The sequence below is a fragment of the Pseudorasbora parva genome, chromosome 7, assembly GCF_024679245.1.
Source record: "Pseudorasbora parva isolate DD20220531a chromosome 7, ASM2467924v1, whole genome shotgun sequence".
NCBI lineage: Eukaryota > Metazoa > Chordata > Actinopteri > Cypriniformes > Gobionidae > Pseudorasbora > Pseudorasbora parva.
The window spans coordinates 46,856,425-46,874,424 of NC_090178.1; the positions used below are offsets into that span (position 1 = coordinate 46,856,425).

General features: G+C 40.4%; 1 protein-coding gene across 1 annotated transcript in view; it reads right to left on the reverse strand.

Annotated features, from left to right (window-relative positions):
* The window catches only part of ascc3 (activating signal cointegrator 1 complex subunit 3), a 327,642-nt gene that overhangs the window by 223,847 nt on the left and 85,795 nt on the right, over nt 1-18,000 (reverse strand). The window contains exons 9-10 of the mRNA XM_067449368.1: nt 9,575-9,778; nt 9,012-9,152 (exon numbers count right to left, since the gene is read on the reverse strand). Of these exons, the coding sequence (XP_067305469.1) occupies nt 9,012-9,152; nt 9,575-9,778 (345 nt within the window). The remainder of the gene's footprint in view (nt 1-9,011; nt 9,153-9,574; nt 9,779-18,000) is intronic.

Below are 18,000 nucleotides of genomic sequence, written 5' to 3' on the forward strand. Positions count from 1 at the left end.
CACACACACACACACATATGAAAAATGTCTAAATGCTTTTAGTTACTGTTACAGCGGTTAAGAACATTCTTTCGAAATCATTCACTATACTTATGATCAAAGTTATTTTTGATTGCACTATAATTGAATTATCAGGGCAAGCATCTCTTTTCCATTTTATAACCTATGCCCTCTTATTTAAATGTCAGCACCGCCTCTGACAGCACAAATTTAGTCTTCAATAAGGTTATTTGAACAGCTGTGTGTTCTCTGTATTAGGCATTTACTGTACAGTGGTTACTATAGCAACAAGAAAATAAGAAGACAGACAAAGTGCTATGATCCAAGCAGCAGAAAATGACAAGCTCTCTAAAAGAAGCACTGGGAGGGGGTGATGCTGGGGTAGGTGCGCGTGCACTGGAGGGATCTCATTGTATGTATGTGTGTATTGGTGGATGATAAAGCTGGTATATGTATATTAGGGTACTGCTAGAATGCATATTTTGGGTGATATTAAGCTACATATATGTTAGGGTAGGTAGGTGTGCACTTGAGGGATCTCATTGTATGCATGTGTGTATAGGTGGATGATTGGGTTGGTATATGTATATTAGGGTAGTGGTAGGCATGCATGTATTGGATGATGTTAGGCTGTACACATAGATGTTTGGGGTAGTTTGTGTCTGAATGGGTGAGAGACAATGAGCATAGAATATGGAAATAAGAAATGAGGAAAAAGAGAAAAAGATTTAGAGAAAAACAAAAGAAAAGCACATGCACCACGATTAAAGGAAAGGCTCAATAAATAATAGAATGGTTAGGTTGTAACCTGCTGTTAACTCTGAGCAGTGCTGGAGGATACAACTCTGATGTTAACCACCAATCAATATCTAATGACCACCTCGGGGTCTCGATAAGACACGACACACCAGCTTATGTTTCCCATGCCCTTTTGTGCAATTAACTACAACAGCGGTTAAAAACAGTGTGTGCAAACCAAAAAAGTAGGCACACAGAATGACACAGTGTCTCTGAGCCCCACGAGCCAAACTGTGAGGTCTGCCGGTAATGACCACTTGTTTTTCCTGTCTCAGCGTCTACCAGACACCTCAGAGACATCTCCAATGCTGCAAAAATAGGCAAGATACTTGATATTCTCCCAGCTAAACACTGCAGAGATGGTCATTTTTTAAAGAACTGTTGTGCAAGCCTGCCACTGTATAAAAGACACAGAACTGAGGGGGCAGTAAAGCACTGCTTTCAGCCCGAGAGAAGGTGTGCTGATGCCTTATTATTCTACAACACGTCTCCTCACTTCATATCTCTCCATTTTTGCTTTGTTTGTTCTGCTGTTTGGGAAGTACAGCGAGGGCACTCAATTGATATGGTCAGAAGGCGGTGAGCTTCCTGTGGGAAACAACAAGAACATTTCCTTTTATATAGCCATTGATATTACACTCCTCACACCACTTGACCCATGACTCCTTCCTGTTCAGTACAATCCTCTAAATCTATTCATCATCTCCTCACTCTTGTTCTAACAATTAAGTGCACTTAGAAGTCTCTGTATATCCAATAATGCATTCATCTACAGGGAAGGGAATGTGAGAGAGAGAGAAAAAAAAATGAGTCAACATGTTGAAAAACCATGTTTATGGAAGGAAGCGACAACTAATTTGAAGGGTTTTTTAAGCGTGTAAACTAATTTTCAAAAATGTTTAAGCCAGCAGAAGTCAAGAGGACTTCATTTTCACAACTCTCATTGGCTTGTTTGATATGATACATGCTCTATTAAAGCAATTCACACCCATAAAATTGCCCTGATGTTTCCTTCCTGAAAGTGTGAATATGAGCAGAGAGAAAAATGTGATGATGGCATAAAAAACATGCAACTTAAAGGAAACATTTTCATAAAATGTGTGCTTTAACACCATTGTAAGAACATGCTCAATTCACCCATTTTAGCCAAATAATGCATTAAGGGCGTATCAACCAAAGTTACACCTAAAACCTGAAATTAGCATTTTTGAACTTCCAATTCCATCACGCCAAAGTATGCCCACATCAAGATGTTTGGTCTGGAAACTCATCATTGGCAGCTCAATCCGAGAGGCGGGATAAATGGTTGTCTTTCAAACTCCCTCTGCACGCGATAGGATAGCGCTACACCAACCAAAGCAACGAAGGTGAAGCAGAGCTCGTTGACAGATTAAACATTCGCCGTATCCAGTCGGCTAAACTCAGAACACATCTTCCCTTTTTAAGAATGACTTCAGTGCCGTTCTTTGTTCTTTTCTCAGAGAAAAGCTTAACTCCTAGTCTTCCAGAGTCGCGGTCAAAGCTGATTCAAAAGACCGCCGTTCGCCAGTTTCTGTGTTTACTAGAAGCACGCAAACGCAACTCGGCCCTCGTCATTATGGCCCCGCCCACCGACTCTATACACGATGTGATTGGCCCGGCAAGAGCTGGCCCCACAAACTGGCTGTATTGAGCGAACAACACAGGAAGAGTATGACAAAAATAGTCGTTATTAGTCTTCCAATGAACATGCAGGAGAATGACAGAACTCCACTTGAAACACAACCACAATACAAATATGAGTGATTTTATAAAATAAAAATAAGAGCATGAATATCGAAATGTTGCGGTCATGTCTCCCTTATGTTTTTAATAGGCAGTGTCTCCTCAGCCGCTTACCGGCCCGGTCCATCTGTCTCCAGGTCTGAGGGCAAATGGCTGTGTTTTTATTCTCCGTTCCTATGCCATTTTACACGGAGGTGCACGAGGAACTCACAAAGACGTGAAAAGCACCGTTCTTGGCTAGACCGCGCTTCACTGGGTCCGCCGTCCTCACTAAACTCAATCGTGGACTTGTACTTTCCCCAGGTGAAGCATGAGATTGCGGTACATTTATGCCTACAATACACTAGGGATGCACGGTATTCCGGTACTGGGAAAATACCGGTATATATTTTATTTAAAACTGAACAATGTCATTATTTTGCACATTTCGGTATATGCTGCTGTTCCTAAGTTCACCGCTAGTTGGCCGTGCACTACCCAAACTGAGGTGAAACCGGCAATTAGGCAGCTACATGAACGAAATGGATAAAGCAGTTGAATCTCAATCAAGATGCTCAAAACTAATTAATCAAAAGAGGAGTAGAAGCGAAATTTGTACTTACTTTGCTTATAAAACTGATGAAGGAACATCAAATCTAGCCAAGCATCTGTCACTAATCCTGACTTTAAGACTTCAGGACTTAAGCGATCGACAGGTGAGGGAATCATTCCACTTATTAACACATATACATAAGATCGAATATCATGAAATCTCCAGCGTTTGTTTCAACCAATAATTTTTGCATGCGTACTATTGCACTATTTACATTCACGTTAGACATAACTGACTGAGTTTATCCGCATACTCACTAAAGACGGACATTTTTATATATTTTTCTGTATTTGACTGTTTAAGGAAACTTAATTTGAAATGTCCAAACTCTAAATTACAGGCTCGTGTGTGCGTTGTTGGTGTGAGCTCCTATCCTATGTAACAGTTATTATGAAATGCTATAAAATCACTTGCATTTTCAAATTTGATTTCTGTTTGCTATCCCGAAACAAACGTGAAAATGTTGAATCAGAGCATGCAGATTACTTTAGTGTAGGTGGGATAATCTTTGTTGATTAATTTACTAATAAACATTTGTGGTAATTTCCCACTTTATAAAGTCAAAACTTGAATAATTTTACTCTCTCGCACAATACCCGATAGGGCTGTCAATCTTCTTCCATTATCCCATTCGAATTTCATTCATTCGTTTTTTTTTACTATTTTTTTTTTAAATATTTATTCCATTAATCCAACATTTGATCCAAATTTAATATCTTGTATGACTTCCATGAGCTTGAAGGACTGCATCCATGCGGTTTGGCAAGGATTCAAACAATTTAATGATGAAGTCATCAGGAATAGCTAAGAAAGTAGTCTTGCATGCCTCCCAGAGTTCATCAATATTCTTTGGTTTCGTCTTCCATGCGGCCTCTTTCATCCTACCCCACATATGCTCAATGATGTTCATGTCTGGTGACTGGGCTGGCCAATCCTGGAGCATCTTGATCATTTTTCGCCTTGAGGAACTTTGATGTGGAGATGGAAGTATGCGATGGAGCACCGTGCTGCAGAATTTGGCCTCTTTTATGGTTGGGAATATAAGAGGTAGCTAAGATTTCTCGGTATTTTAGACTATTGATGTTGCCTTCCACCCTGCAGATCTCTCGCACACCCCCATACTGGATGTAACCCCAGACCATGATTTTTCCGCCACCAAACTTCACTGTTTTCTGGGTGAATCTCGGATCCATTCAGGCACCAGTAGGTCTCCTGCAATATTTGCAGCGACTGTGGTGTAATTCAACAGAAGATTCATCTGAAAAATCCACCTTCTGCCACTTTTCCTGCGTCCATCCTTTTAGCAGGCTGTGGGCCTTGGCAAATGCCACGCTGTTTTTCAATTGTCTTTTGTTTAGTGCTGGCTTCTGGGCACTGATTCGACCATGGAGGCCATTTCAAGACAGAATCCGACAAACTGTTCTGGTTGACACAGGGACTTCAGGTGACCAGGTCTCGTGGAGCTCTGCTGCAGTGGAAAATGGGCTGGCCTTGGATTTGAGCCAACAAACGGTCCTCTCGAGCAGTTGTCTTGCGGGGTCTTCCTGAACTGGGCTTGTCAAAAACGTCTCGTCTCTTCAAATCTTTTTTTATCCTCTGTACTTGACGCTGAGACACATTGAAGGTGTCTGCCACATCAGCAGTGGATCTGGTCTTCAGCCTCTTGATAATCAAAACTTTAGTCTCAGGGTGAATCTTAGGCATGTTTGCAGAGGTCTAGTTGCAGTTGATGTGAAGGTCTAGTGTACTGGGGTTCTTTTTATACACACTTGAGACCTAATTGATCCAATATTAGTCACAGGTGAAGCTCATATGACAAGGTGACAACACTTATGTCTTAGCAAAACTTGACTCAATGGGCTTTACCAAGCTGTGAATATTAGAATACTTTTTGAAAGTTTAGTTTTTCACTGAAACATTATCACAAAAGCTGGTGGGATTAAAATGAGCCATTTCTTGTAAAAAAATCTTGATTAGAAATATATTTCAGCGGCACTTTAGGTCAATTTGTACACAAGCGACAAGACTTTTGTCAGGGACTGTACTTTCATGTTTCAATCCTTTCTCAGCACATACCATTTTTTACGGTTTGCCTTCAAAGGACGAGCATACCAGACAAGGACCTCCCTTTCTGGGACATCTTAACGAAGGTCGCAGAGGCTGCCCTTGCTCCTTTACATTTGGGCATGCTCCAGGACAATTGTCTTCTCAACTACTTTGACACCTGGCTTATTTGAGTCGTAGGAGTTGGTCTGCGAACACAGGGATCAGGTCCTTTGCCACCTACAAGACCCTGAGCAGAACATCTCTTTTCTCTGTGTAGAGTAAGACTTGTCACCATTACTGCACGTCTCTCTCTAGGCCGCGATTAGTCAGTGCTGCATTTCTCGAACCTATACAAGCACAAGACAGCAGTTCCACTGAAATACTTTCAGAGGTTCCTGGGGCACATGGCATCCGTGGTCATGCGCTCGGATTGTTACATACGAGACCATTGCAGCACTGGCACCAGATTCGAGTCCAGAGATAGGCATGGCGCCACAGCACACATCGCATAGCCATCATGCCTATCTGCGGTTGTCCATTAAGCCCTTAGTTGGGATCATGTGTTTCAATAGGCAGTTACCCTGACAAGCCAGACCCACATCAAGATGTTTTGTCTGGGAGCTCACCATAGACAGGGCTCAAACCGAGAGGCGGGATAAACGGTTGTCTTTCAAACTCCCTCTGCATGCAATTGGATAGCGCTACAACCAACCAGAGCAACGAAAAAGGTAAAGCGGAGCTATTTGATAGATTTAAGTTTCGCCGTATCCGGTCAGCAAAACTCCGAAACATCTTCCTTTCTTAAGAATGGTTCTTTATTCTTTTTCTCAAAGAAAAGCTTAACTCCAATCTTCCAGAGTCACGGCCAAAGCCGATTCGAAAGTCCGCCGTTCACCAGATTTGTTTACAAGCAGCACGCAAGCACAACTCTGCAGTCATTATGTTAAGCACCGCCCACCGACTCTATACACGATGTGATTGGCCTGACCAGAGTTTGGTTTGAACAATCCAATGGAGAGTTGCTAGATTACACTCACGGCAAATTAGATTTGCTGTCACTAGTGTGCATCTAGATTTCTAGGCTAAGTGTCTAGACGTGTTGCATCAGGCAACGGGCATGCAGTTTCTGGCTCCTGGAGAGGACCCTGTCTGCATTGGCACATCAACTGCCTAGAGTTGCTGGCTGTGCTATTGGCCCTGAGAAGGCTTAAGCCGCCGATTCAGGGCACGCAAGTGTTGGTCCGGAAGGTATATAAATCGCCAGGCTGGGATCCGCTCTCCCCGCATGTCACAACTCACCTGCTATCTCCTCCTATGGATTCAACAACGGCTGATGTGCACTATTTATATCCTGCCATTAATACAGCTCTGGAAAAAATTAAGAGACCACTTAACATTGATTTCTGAATTTGGAGTGGTCGCAATTTTTTTTAATGAAAATTAAAAAAGAGGGAGAGTGGTGTTTTATGACATTTCTCATGGAGTGTCTTGAACGCGTGTCTATTTCGCTTCAAATGCTCGATTTCTAAGCACATCCAATTCGCTGCGGACGCTTGAATGGATTAAAAATGTTCACGCATCAAACTCGACGCAGTAGACGCGTTTTTGACGCTCTATTCGCGTTCGGTGTGAACGTAGCATAAAAGCATTTATTTATCTTTGTTAATGTAAATTTCAGCATTTACTAATGCCTTATTAAAATCTTGTCAACATTAGTTAATGCACTGTAAACTAACATGAGCATACCATGAACTGCTGGATTTTTATCAACTAACGTTAACAAAGATGAACATATGCAAATATAACAAATATATATTATAACAAATTATCTGCTCATGGTGAGTTCATGTTAGTTAATACATTAACTAATGTTAAATAATGACCATTATTCTAAACTGTTACCAACTAAATAAGAAATATTGCTATTGTAATATTAAGTATTTAAGAAAAAGCGTAATTATTTTATTTAAATTATAATTCTGCTATTGATGGCTGTCTTAATTTATTGATTTTCAAATGGTAACATTTCTAAACTTTTATTCTGATGAGAAAAAAAAAAAGAAGAAAAAAAAACATTTCTTTATCCATGGGACCACCACATCACTCCTCAATATACTTCATCAGTTTGCAGTCCTTAGGAGCTTGTATAAGGGTAAGGACCAGCATATTACAGCTTACATTTTTGTTCTTCACTGCTTGTCACATATACACACTTTGCGTCCTGAAACTGTTGGCCCGGAACGGTGTGCGCTGCAGCAGTGCAAATGGATGTCTCAATTGCACAATAATATTGATCGGTGAGACAAGCGCTTTATAAGAGCATGGCCCCATGGACTCCATCAAGCAGGAATGGCTATTTTCAGAGCAATTTGTAATTTGTTTTAGGACAATAATATGAAGATTTTAAAGAGACAAGCAGCCTGGAAGAGGGGTGAAGTCATCATTTAAAATGTACAATGAAATCACTGTCAAATGCGAAGGGTTCACAGTCTGACAAACGTGTTTTATAACACACAGCTGAATTTTAAACAATTTAAGTGACCATTATAGGTATACTACAGGCTCAATCCAGCTGGAGAAAGCATTTTGATCATGGACACAATGGATGTAGATCAAGGACCAACCCTTGCAGGATTTAAAGGGGACCTATTTTGTCTTTTTCAAAGTCGCGATTGGTTTTGAGCCCTACTAGAATAGGTTTTTAGAACAGATGCGTTATTCTCCCCATATTCTCCATTGTTGCAGCTCCTCTCTTCCCAGTCTGTCAGTAACACACTGTTTAGTTTCGGTCTCTATGAAGCCCCATATAAATATATACGAGCACAATGTGCTCTCTGATTGTGCTCAACTAACCAGAGACTTTTAAATGTTCCCCGATCTAGATTAAACTATAAGGGGACCGTGCCTTTGCCATTGCTGCACCAAAACTTTGGAACAGCTTGCCTGTCTCTATCAGAACTGCCTCTACATTGCACGAGTTTAAAGCAAAACTCAAAACCTATTTTTTTCTCTGGCTTTTAATTGTAGTTGATTTGTGCTGTGTCTGGTCTGTTTTGTGTCCTAATTTATGTTTTATATGGTGCTATATTTTGCTGATTTTTAATATAATGTACAGCACCTTAGTCAACATTTGTTGTTTTTAATGGTGCTATATAAATCAAGCTGAGTTGCGTTGAGAGAGTTGATTGGTCTGCTGGACCAGTATGCTGTGATTGGTCAACCGCTTTTAGGATGTTTGGGAAATGCCACGCCCTTTACCACAACCGCCAGTTTCTACACACTACTAACTCAATCAGGTCCAGCCCCTTTACTCTGCATATGCCTTGGGCAGGAATTATTTTAATTAGGAATACTGTGACATTTTCGTTCCCGGAAGAAAACTCAAGACTACAATGGAGATGTTTTAGGGAGTTCAGAAACAGTGACACTGATATAGAGAAGAACTCCCTTTGGAGTGACTGTGTGATGTAACTTTGCAGATCTTTTCATGCTCAAACAGCAACATTACACCCTAAAGGAAAAGCAAAATAGAACCCATTTAACCTACCCACCTTTCTGCTACCACTTGAGATCTTTAACACCTACATCACACCACCCTCAACATCTTTGCACTAGCCTTTTCTCAGGAAATCGAGTCTCATGGCATCATGATGTATGACCATCCCCAAGCATCAGACAACAGATGAAGCCACTGATGAGTTGAGGTTGAGTTTAGCCAAGTACAAGTCCAGTGAGGCAAACAAAGTTTAGCTGCCACCAGACAATGTCCAACATTATTATAGCCAAAGGTGCATCCGTTAGTGTTTGTTACCTGGGTGCGGAGGATTTCTCCTTTGGTCAGTTGCATGTCTCCTGTCAGCTCCTTCACAGAGATGCCCAGAGGCTCCAGTCGCTTACTGAAGTAATTAGTCATCTCAGCAGCCAGGGCCTTCATAGGAGCTACGTATACAATCTATACAGGCAGGAGAGAGAAACGGAGAGAGACAGGACAAGCTCATGATAAATGAGAAAACACCACAGTACCATTTGTTCCCTGGCAACCAGTACAAATAACAATTTACAAAGAAATATGAAGCTGGCTGCCTAAAGTAAGAGTTTAATGGTGATGTATGAAGACTGTCTATCATCGTTGAAGCTGACATACACGTATGTGAAAATGCGCTTCACGAGACAATGCATCCGTTTACATCTCCAAACTATGGTAAAACTTCTTGACACATATTTAATGCTCAAGTCTATCCTTGCTTGACATAAGCTTAACAAACGCACCCAATCAGGTTGTGCTGTACGTGAGGCTGGTGCGGAAATGAGTTATTGGCTGCCAGAAAGCCAACAGCTCACTCAACAATATAGTCTCTGTGAGTGTGTGTTTACCTTAAACTGGTCCTTGCGAATGACTCCCCCAGGCTGCAGGTGCTGGCGGATCTCGTGTAGGACGGTGAGCATGGCTATGTTGGTTTTGCCGGCACCGGTGGGTGCACAAATGAGCAGGTTTTCATTGGTGTTGTAAGCCGTCTCAAACACTATAGACTGGATTCTGTTCAACCTCTTCATGCCCTTGAACACCAACTGGCCAATCTGCAAACATGCAAGAATAATTTCAATGGTCCGTTGACGACAAGTTCTTGGTCTTGAGATCTCAAAATACTGTGAACCTGTTTAATGTACCGTGCAAGAGGTTGAAGGCCGTGAGTGTAAGTGTAGCAGATGTGGTGTGATGGAGACACATATGGTCAGAATGACAGGGCACCAGGAGCCAAAACTTAATGAAGCCACTTTAATGTGCAGCTAATGAGCAACTCCGGTCTCCCACAAGGCAATCATCAGTGACTTTACCTCAACTAATCAATCACTGAAAGCCAGAGTTAAAGAAAACTGAACCTAAAGCAGCGCTGACCAAAAATGAGATGCTTTACTGATGCTGTCAGATCAAGTGCTTCTCTATGAGTGACTGTTGGGACTTTATGAATGGCTGAGCGTGTGTGAAGAGCTCAGAGAGCGCCAACATTAAAACCTTGCAAAAGGCCACCAGGACTATGGAGGGGAAAACTCTCAAAACAGTGTCAGGAGCTGTCAATCAATCCACCCACTCTGTCCAGTTCTGCAGTTACATCACACTAGGGTTTAAGGCCATCTATCTATAAAGAAGTCTGATAAAAAGCCAGCGAGTGCTTTAGCACTACTGCTGAGTATGGTTAATTTCACTACAACCATCATTAAAGTAGAACAAATTTATTAGATCAAAAAGGGGACAAAAAACTAATCAGTGCACATTGAATAAAACAAATCTAGAATCTGTCCTAATTATTTGTCTCTTTCTATCTGACGTCTCCGGCTTCCTGCATCCCTCATTCCTGCGTCGGTGTCTTGGATCAGGGGATCAGGATTCATTAACAATGCTATCGGTCTCTCTTTTACCGTTCTGCTCTGGCACGCTTTAAATTAAAAGAAAAACAATTAGGCTGAGAGAGTTATTATAGGGCTCTGATCTGATTTAAAATCAAGACTGAAAAGCCAAACGGAAGGGATTATTCATAGCTGAAAGACGCTTCAAGGCACAGCAGTGAAGATGTGGCTGCATAAGGATCCTTTGATAGGCGGACAGAAAAGCAGTGGGTTGTTCTGCAGTGGTTAACTTCATTACAATAGTAAGTTGTTGTAGTGTCATCCTATGCACGTATCTATGAAGTCTACAAGAATAAAGGTGCCTCTATGTACCGACAGACTGACAATTGATTGATTAATTGATTGATTGATTGATTGATTGTTTGATTGAACAAGCAAGGTTTAATCAAAATGTGATAAAAGGATTTTCCAGTGAAAACCACAGACTTTTCTAGTAACTTATACCAAACTTCTCCAATCATTAGTTAACTTAAACCTTGTCACCGCAAGCTCACGTTCATCTACCTTCACTTTAGTTCAGTGGTTCTCAAACTCGTCCTGGGGACCGCCCCGCCAGTGCACATTTAGCATGTTTCTCTCAACTAACACAGCTGATTCAACTCATCAGCTCATTAGAAGAGACTGCAAGACCTGAATGGGCTGTTTCTAACTACTGCCCTAGGTGACCTTAAATTCACAGCAGTCCCATCAGTCTAAACCATCAGTCTACCCATCTAAAACAAGCAAATGGATTTTTTTTTTTGTGGAGGAGATGACTATGATGATATTAATGAGTGAGTCTTTGTGGAACATGTAAGTTGCATTCATTCATTTTTCAATTTAATATTGCAAGTAAAAAAAAAATTGAAAAGGGCTCATGTATTTTTTTTTATTATTATTATTATTATTTTTTTCAACAACAACAAAAAACTAAATGTGAGAATTTGGCTTGGTTTTATATTTGTAGGTTCAGGATTAGAAAATGTGTAAACGACTTGAATATTTGACTTCCACATGTAGGCAGCATTAAACGCCCCTTTCCGCCGATTGATCAACCAAAAATCAAAAATCGTTCCAAACCCATAAGACCTTTGTTCATCTTCAGAACACAAATGATCAGTGTCCTACAAACTGCATCCTAGTTCTACAAATTAAGGTTATACCACTGTAGTCACACGGGCGATTTCATCAATGTCTTTCTTACCTTTCTGGACCTTGAAGGTGTTTTGCTGTCTATGCAGGGGTCAGAGAGCTCTCATATTTTAACAAAAATATCTTCATGTGTGTTCTGAAAGGTCTTATGGGTTTGGAACGACACGAGGGTGAAGAATTAATAACAATTTTCATTTTTGGGTAAACTAACCTTTTAAAAATTACTGTATTGGGTATCGGCAAGATTTTGGCTACTGAAGGCAGCATTACTTACAGTAGCCTAAACAGTGTGTAAAATATAATATTAATTACTAATATTATATAGTACCACAATCAAGAGCTCAACTAAAAAAAAAAAAAATATATATATATATATATATATATATATATATATATATATATATATATATATATATATATAAATAAATAGAATGAAATATACACATCAGCCAATTATAAGGCTCTGTTTCAGCTCCGGCCTTAAACGTAGCTGCCCAAGTACGCAGTAGACAGGCAAGGCAGCTCACACTAGGTTTTGAAATGGAGATCAATTTCATCAGCTTTAATGGCCCAATTGGAGCCAATTACAAAAAAAGCTTCCAGAAAGCTGTTAGCGCTTCATTGGAGGTTGGCGTTTCCATATAGCATCACCTTCTGCTGAGTGCCACGTGTTCTCTAAAAAACGGGAGGAGAAGGTGGATGTTTCTACGCCTCCCGTCAGGATGGCAGCATCCGCCTCAGCTGGGCCGACCCATTGTTGGTCTTCAGAGGACCAACTTATAAATATTCATAGGTAATTAGGAACTCTCTTCCTATCCGACTGAACGGTTGTATCACCACGGTAACCAAACTGCTGCACTTGTTTTAAGAGCCCCTTCATTTTGATTTATCAGCTTTGTCTGTAAAGGACTGCCAGTGTCCCCGCACAACTTAAACATGCAAATGAATGCAAATGTATGCGTGCCCCAACATTCACCTCGAAGTAATGCATACATGTAGCAAATATGGAGTTGTCATTACTTAATGATCTCGGAAAATGTCTCGCATTTGGTTATTTTCCTTTGAAGCGCATTCAGTGTTGTGATGAATGCTTGTCAAACGACATGAAATCGTGATGTGGGTCAGGGTGGTCCCCCATGTGCTATTGTACACTCGCACAGTAATGTAGCCCCGAGGTAATCCATCAGCCAAACCATAGAGTGTACGACACGTTTTAAAACAAGTCTGGCAAACTCACAGTCGGCTGTACGTCAAAAGCGAGTTTTTAATCTCTCTTTACTGGCTGCAGAAATAGCGGCAGTAAACGGGACTTTTCATCACAGTGTGTGAGTGGAGTGATTGCCACACTGGCGGCCCATTCCAGCTCGTTGAGTTTCAGGCTCGGGGGTAAATCTAACACCATCAGACCAGGCTCCCATTCAAAACTTAAAGTGGCTGAAATCATTTGTACCTGAAAGCACAATCTCAGCTTTACTCCACTCTAAGACTTAAAAGGGCCACATTTTTTTTACATTTATCTTTTTTTCATACGGTCCACTGATGAGTCGTACAAAAAACTAGAAAGTTGTATTAAAGGTCCCATTCTTTGCGATTTCATCTTTCAAACTTTAGTTAGTGTGTAATGTTGCTGTTAGAGCATAAATAATACCTGTAAAATTATAAAGCTCAAAGTTCAATGCCAAGCGAGATATTTTATTTAACAGAAGTTCCCTTTCAAAGCCTACAGCGAACGGCCGGTTTGGACTCCACCGCTGCACTTCCTGCTTTAATGACGCAACTAAAACCGTCTGTTGACGAACCCTCCGCCCACAAGAACACGCAAATTTGGGGGCGTTGTCCTTTTGCTCTCGCAGCTCGAGAGTAGGAAGCGTTGTTTTTGTAGAGTGTGTTTGTCGCCATGCCATTGAAACGCTGTTATTTTCATCCCGGAGTCAAATCACCTTTGTTTGGCCTTCCCACGGACGCTGTACGTAGAGATCAATGGCTACAGTTCATGTTTAACTCGGTTCCGGAAAATTATAATCACAATTTAAAACTATGTGCAGCACATTTTGCTGAGGACTGCTTCCTCAATCTCAATCAGTTTAATGCCGGATTCGCAGAAAGATTATTCTTAAAAGATGACGCAGTTCCCTCTTTGTCTGGAGAAGGCGTTGTTGTTTATGGTGCACAACCGGTAAGTGTATTTTATTATTTAAGTCGGCCCGTTTAACAGTTTATGTAACTCATGACACAAAGTTCAACGCTGTTTAGCTTTGTTAACTGACGTTAGATGGTAATTGAAACTAATCTGAAAAACTTAGCATATAAAAGTGTAGTAATTCATTCAGACACCATCGATTGTTGGTGTTTGTAATGATCAGTTTAAACTCCTGAATAGACAGCTGATCATTCTGAAACATCCAGCAAAAGTCTTTCCTGAGCAGGTTGTAATCGATCCTCTTCGATATTCTCCGGGTCTGATTCCGGCTCAAATTGATAAGGCAATATAGACATTTTTGCAATAACATCATATATCCCCGTTATGATAAGAGGCGGGACCTTTCCGGGCAACGTGCACTAAGCTGCTGTCCAATCACAACACGGGAAGCGCTGGCCTATCAGAATCAGAACTCGTTACGTATTTCTGAAGGAGGGACTTCATAGAACAAGGAAATCATCAGGCTGTTTTTAGGACAGAGGAAACACCGGTATACAGATAAGTAAATTGTGTGAAAAATACTGTTTTTTTACACGCGAAACATGAACTCATGTTATATTGCACACTGTAAACATAATCAAAGCTTCAAAAACACGCGAAGAACGGGACCTTTAAGCCTTAAATGCATGACTGTTTCACCAAACATTCGTACATATTCAGGTCGTTAGCGACCCGGATCTATATTTAACATGGATGGACCTCTACCTGTCGTGATAATATATAAAACTCCTGATGTTAGAGTTACACTTACAGAAGAATAAAATAAAGCATATTTCGTTACCTTTTGGAGCTTGGAAGGGTTTAGTTTGAACAGATGTTTAACACCATCATCATCTGTCCTCGTCAGAGCTCGTTTACCAGTAGATTCAGCATCTGCCTCATATTCGCCATCTCACGCATATTCTCCAAACTCATTTTCAACGTCTTCAAAATCAATATTTTGTTCACTGACAGCTTCTTGACCACATCCATCATCAAGAGACAGTGACACTAACATATGATTGTGTTTAGTACTTGCTCTCTGAAGTAAATCACTGAGCCATTTCAAGTTTTGCAGATTATTATTATTGTTTCGTTTTCTGTCAGAGGTAACGATGAGTGAAACGTCACTTCATCATTGTGTATCAGACATTGCCACCTTGTGGAATAAAGGTGAATTGCGCCTGATTTCGTCATTATAGATTAATTTATCATTGTGCAAAAAATATATACGTACAATCCTACACACCTCGGGTCGAGAGCGACCCTATACAATTTTGACAAAAAACTAGTGAAAAAACAGGCATTCAATTATAATTCTATTTTTTTTTTTCTTGTAATATTGTTTAAAATGGATTGATTGAGGAATACTAAGAAGGTTGATGTCTAACTTTAAAAAATGAATGAGGAGCAGGGTAGTGAATGACGTCTCAGGTCGCTAACGACCCGAGGTATGCATTTAAGGGTTAAAGGAACAGTTCACCCCAAAATGAAAATTAGCCCATGAATTACTCACCCTGACATTATTCTTTATTCTTCTTAGTTATATATAAAAAAAAAAAGTCCTGGCTAATCCAAACATTATAATAGCAGTGAATTGTTGCATCCTTTTTGAAGTCCATAAAAGTGCATCTGTCCGTCATATACTGCTCCACATGGCTCCAGGGGGGTTAATAAAGACCTTCTGAAGAAAACCGATGCATTTGTGTAAGGAAAATATCCATATATAAAACTTTTTAAAGCAAATTATCAAGACCGCTCGCCTTCCGTATTCAACTTATAGAAAAAGCGTAGCGCCCGCGGCTCACTGTTTAAAATGCTTCAACATCTGACGACATTGCACATTAGTTACGCTCAACAGACGTAGCATAAGCATTTTAGACTGTGAGAGGCAACGATGGAATAATTCACTACCATTATAATGCTTGGATTAGCCAGGACTGTTTTTAATATAATTGATTTTATTCGAATGTCATATACACCTAGGGATGACTTTAGGGTGAGTAAATAATGGGCTAATTTTCATTTTTAGGTGAATTAACCCTTTAAGGAAATAAAAAGGGTCCATTTCGAATTCACGTTGACTGTTAAGTCAATCCCAAAAGAGCAAATGGACTTGCGCACTTGTGTCCCATAGGTCCGGCTTTGGCTTGCTCGCCAAGGTGTCTATTCAGGAAAAGGCACCACAGTTCTTGTTCCCACAAAAAACATCTGTATGTTATAGATTTTTCTAAATTTCTATTATATTCCCAATCTTTGCTTCAAAGCGATGACAATCTCAAAATCCAATTGCAAAAAGCTCGGTATAAATCAAATAATTTCATTTAATTGTTCACATGAATAATAAACATAGTGCAACCCAAATAAAACAAATTTTTGGGTGCACTATGTATTTTTCATTGTGTTATCTTAGGCCCTGTTTACACCTGGTATTAAGATCACAGAAGTAGACGAGGGAGACACAATCATGTTTACACCTGGTGTTTAAATCTCACTTTCAAACACTTCTGTCCTGATTTCTTTGTCTATGGGCGGTTAAATATACATGTACAGTATGGGCTTTTTCAGATCTTTTGATAAAATAACCAAAAAAAAGTGCTCACAATTTACATATGAACGCACACACACACACATCAGAAACACATACAGAGAGCAGCAACTTGCGTTTCTGCTCTGACAGACACAACACCAGCCGAACGCTGTGAGTGTGTGTTAGAAATCAGGAATGGTGAGAGAACAATGTGAAACTTGGGTCTTCAGCTGACAAGGTTTAAATCTCCTCTGGCTAGCGCTTCCCATTATGTTGACACAATCGGTCAGTGGGCGGAGAGTAGGGGGTGTGTTTGTGGCTGTTCCAAATTCACTGCATGAGCGTCTACATTACGAAAGCAATCAAATGTGTTTTCGACTACCGTCGGAAGTGGTTTAAAGTGGGCAAGCTCAAAATGTTCTAGACTCCGTTTACACCATCATAATACAGCTATTGACACCTGGGATCAGTACGTTTTTGTTGAGCCGATGTCAAATGGAGTGTGTAATAGGGCCTAAAATGTTTTGAGCATGTCCACTTTTAAAAAAACACATTCAACCCGGATCGCTTTGAAATGTTCATGCTGTCTTTTGTGTTTTTAAGAACCACGAAAGACCTCTCCATCTACTGACCTAATATGTAATAATTTATGCACTATTTGAACGTTATGTTCAGTCAATATCATCCAAGCGGCACATTCGCACTGCCACAAACGTGATGTAGAGTTTGACGAAAGAAAGGGTGTCTCAAGGACTCTCTGACTTACCGAGTGGAAACGGTATGCATCTCGGCAGACCACTTGTGATCACATCATTGAAAACCAGTGGAAACAGGGCCTTAGTAACATGCTAACATCACCGAAATCAACTGCGGGTCATGTCTGCCATGGTCTTTATATGAGGAGAGCGATTTTTATATGTGAAGCCAATGTAGATCTTTCCAAATGCAATCATGTATGAGGTTCGGAGTGACCTTTTTCACTTTCCCAGGCTGTTTTTCAATCATTTGTTTCTAACGATGGGATTCTCCTGAAGGATGTGCAGATGGTACTTACAGACAGGGACAGCATAAGGTTTGACAGACTTTACTCTTGTTATTTGTTCTAGCATTTGGGAATAACAGTATCTAACCTACTTTCCTTACCAAATGTCCACACCAAACAGTCAATACAAACAGGCCTAGACTTTGTAAATGTTGGCGGATCATACATTTCCCCCAACTTCCTGACTTTAGAAATCGATTTTTTTCCAGTTTCATTAAATGCTCTTAGTTGAGGAAGTTTTAATTTCTAACAGTTACCATATGTCTTCATACTACAATCACACTTTTTATAACACCATTTAAAAATTCAGAACCTTTCAAAATATAAATGCGCTGCTTTTAGTATACTTTATTTTTGTACTCTTTACCATCAACATGTACCAATCACACATATATGTGGCAATGGCATGGTTTCCAGGACAGCGATTCGCTCTACTCCTACACGAACTAGTGCTCATGATGCTCGCAGTCTGTTCCCAGAGCACCCTTAACACTTTCAGTCTGACGGTTTTG